Source organism: Triticum aestivum, unplaced genomic scaffold (genome assembly GCF_018294505.1).
Source record: "Triticum aestivum cultivar Chinese Spring unplaced genomic scaffold, IWGSC CS RefSeq v2.1 scaffold40505, whole genome shotgun sequence".
Lineage (NCBI taxonomy): Eukaryota > Viridiplantae > Streptophyta > Magnoliopsida > Poales > Poaceae > Triticum > Triticum aestivum.
Genome location: NW_025225566.1, coordinates 1 through 3,300, shown reverse-complemented (window position 1 = coordinate 3,300; position 3,300 = coordinate 1). Strand labels below are relative to the sequence as shown.

Genomic DNA, 3,300 nt, shown 5'->3' with positions numbered 1-3,300 from the left:
ATTATTAAACCTACTGTGTCAAGAAAACCAGACGTTTTGGACAGTTGGGCTGTCCAGTAAATATAACTCGAGGTAGCAATATATTATGGGGTGTGGATTTTTGGCACATGGGTCTAGTCGCACCTGATTATGCAAAAAAGAAAAGTAAAAATAAATCAAGAAAATGTGAAACTTTTTTGCAACAAACTAGTCTAGCATAATACTCATGTTTACGTTTTGGGACAAAATGAGCTATGTCGTATTATGAGCGAAAAACAGATATGCGGCTAAAAAATCATGAATAGTAGTGTTTATATAGTAGTACTCCCCTCATTCCCTTATACAAGGCACTATGAAAAATACATTTTGCTTCTATACAAGGCCACTAACAGTATTGAGGCAAAAATTAATGATGTTTCCTCGTAGTAGCAACTTGTTTAATACTGTCATGCATGTAGTTATAATGACACTATGCTACTTCCTTCTCATTCATGGCGTATTAATTATCTCGGTTAAAGAAAATAAAAGTTGGCTTGTAAAACAGTCATTAAATTTTACCTTGGTACCTATAATTTGAGTTTGTGGCCTTGTATAAGGGAATTGAAAGAGTATTGATTATGTTGCATTTTCCTCGAAATACAGCGTGAATCATTATCCTGAAACCCTTAATATGAGCATTGCTTGACCATATATCTTGTTAAAAGCTTTCGATTTTTTGACTATTTTTAATATTTCTTTTCAATTCGGGTGCCCCTAGCTAGACCGAGGTTCCACGACCGTTTTCGTAGATTATGCTCCTATTGTTGGTTTCTGTCTGCCTTGATACGTACTGATCAGTGATAACACATTGAAAAATAACTTGATACTTGCGGGAACATAAAATTTTGCTGCCCCATGCTGCTGCTGACTATTACACGTGTGTGGATTTACTAGATAAATAGTTGTTCATGTGGTAGCCCATGAACTACGGCTAGAGATATCGTGGCGCACTTGGCCGAAGGCCTCAAGCGCGACTATATATTTCCGGCTGGAGCAGCATCTATACTCACTCCTACACCTGCCTTGTATTGTTATTAATGCGTGTGGTTGCAGCTGGCACAGATCGAATATTTCAGATCATCATGCCCGCTACCCAATTGCCTGCCGGCGAGGCCTGGGACCGCCGGCGTGAGCTGCAGGCGTTCGACGACACCAAGGCGGGCGTCAAGGGCCTCGTCGACGCCGGCGTCACGGCCCTCCCGCCCATCTTCCGCCACTCGCCGGAGTCCCTCGAGGGCATCACGTCCTCAAACCATGTCACGGGGGCCATCCCGACCGTCGACCTATCGGCCGCGCGGCGCGAGGACACGGTCGCCCTGGTGCGGCGCGCGGCCGGGACGGTGGGCTTCTTCCAGGTGGTCAACCACGGCGTGCCGGCCGAGCTCATGGCCGGCATGCTCGAGGGGGTGCGCCGGTTCAACGAGGGGCCCGCCGAGGCGAAGCAGGCCATCTACAGCAGGGATCAAGCTCGCAAGGTGCGTTTCGCTTCCAACTTCGACCTCTTCTCGTCGGCGGCGGCCAACTGGCGCGACACCCTCTTCTTCCACCTCGCTCCGGACCCGGCACCTTCCCAAGAGCTGCCCGAGGCTGTCAGGTACTCCCTCCATTCCTAAGTAGTACATGATGTTTTACATATTTTGATGTGGACTAAATATATTTTGAAATGGATAAACATACACACTAAAACATGTCTACATACAGATGAATCAGAAAAAAGCTAAAACATCTCATCTTTAGGAACGGAGGGAGTAGTATGCATGAACACGTATATACACTAGACTGCATCATACATGATCCATCATGGATTTCGGATTTCTAGTTCATTAACATAATCGATTTGTTGACTTGAAACCAAAAAATTAAATATATGTAGGGATGTGGTCACCGAGTACGGAAAGGCGGTGACCAAGGTGGCGCTGTCCGTGCTGGAGCTGCTGTCGGAGTCCCTGGGCCTGAGCAGCGACCACCTGCGCGACATGGGCTGCGCGGAGAACCTCAACGCGGTGTGCCAATACTATCCGCCGTGCCCGGAGCCGTACCTCACCTGGGGCACCAAGAGGCACACCGACCCGGGGTTCCTCACCGTCCTCCTGCAGGACGGCATGGGCGGTCTCCAGGTGCTCGTCGATCACAAGACCTGGGTGGACGTCCCTCCCGTGCCCGGCGCTTTCATCATCAACATCGGCGACCTTCTTCAGGCATATACACGTCCACCCTTCGTCTCCATCCATTTCGCTGCCTCAGCTCGCTCGCTCTAAGTTGTACTAATACATACATGTAATTAACTCTGATGATGTGCGCGCAGCTTGTCAGCAATGACCAGTTCAGGAGCGTGGAGCACCGGGTCCTGGCCAACAAGAGCAAAGACACCGCGAGGGTCTCCGTGGCATCCTTCTTCAACACCGACATGGAGAGATCCACGAGGCTGTATGGCCCCATCACCGATGGACGCAATCCCCCGATCTACAGGAGCGTCACGGCTCGAGACTTCATCGCCACATTTAACCGCATCGGCCTCGATGGTCGCTCGCTCGACCACTACCGGTTGGACCAGCATACTCCTACACCTGCTGTGGAGGGGTGTGAATGAAGTGGGCATTTCAGTTTCTTTATAATTTATTTATTTGCAAGTTCAAATTTAAGCATTTCCAAATAAGGGAACCTACTCTATTCCTCCAACCAAGTAAGTGCTTAACCGTTGACAAAAGTCTCTCACTCAACCAAAGTATGAGCAGCACCGCAAAAGTGAGAGGTTGTTGCAAAGATGCTCTAGAGACAATAATAAAGTTGATTAAGTTTGTATTCATCCTATATATGTGCATAAGTTCTTGCATATGTGATTCTAGAGAAAAACCTGTATGCATGTATGAAATGGCAGGCACCATAAGGATCCCTAGTGAGGCCTCTAGATTAGCTCATGTTTGTTGATGATCAAGTTCTCCAAATCATTGACACCAGAATACCGGATGAATATTTTCGTTCACCAAACTTTACTCAGTAACTTGGTAATCATAAAGGTGACTTGTATGTTTACCAAAAATCATGTCCTGGTGCTAGATAAATCAAGACTGTGATTTACCCCTCGGCGATGGATGGACAAACTCGGGGCCCTCTCAACGCACTCTACGCGTTCTTTAGAACAACCTCAAGATTCTGATGCCAATTGATGGAGCAAATCTAACATTATTGTGGGAAAATACACATGAGCTCCTCGGTGCTCCACCCCCCCCCCCCCACCCTACGAATATTAATTTAAAAAAATACCAGCAAAACTAAAAAAAC

The 3,300-nt window shown here is 47.3% G+C and overlaps 1 protein-coding gene across 1 annotated transcript; it reads left to right on the top strand.

Annotated features, from left to right (window-relative positions):
• Positions 1-993: 993 nt before the first annotated feature.
• LOC123172265 (DIBOA-glucoside dioxygenase BX6-like) lies at positions 994-2,824 on the top strand. Its single transcript, XM_044589265.1, has 3 exons — positions 994-1,612; positions 1,892-2,216; positions 2,324-2,824. Exons 1-3 carry the CDS (start codon positions 1,056-1,058, stop codon positions 2,606-2,608), a joined length of 1,167 nt encoding a protein of 388 aa, XP_044445200.1. The 5' UTR covers positions 994-1,055; the 3' UTR covers positions 2,609-2,824.
• Positions 2,825-3,300: the final 476 nt, after the last annotated feature.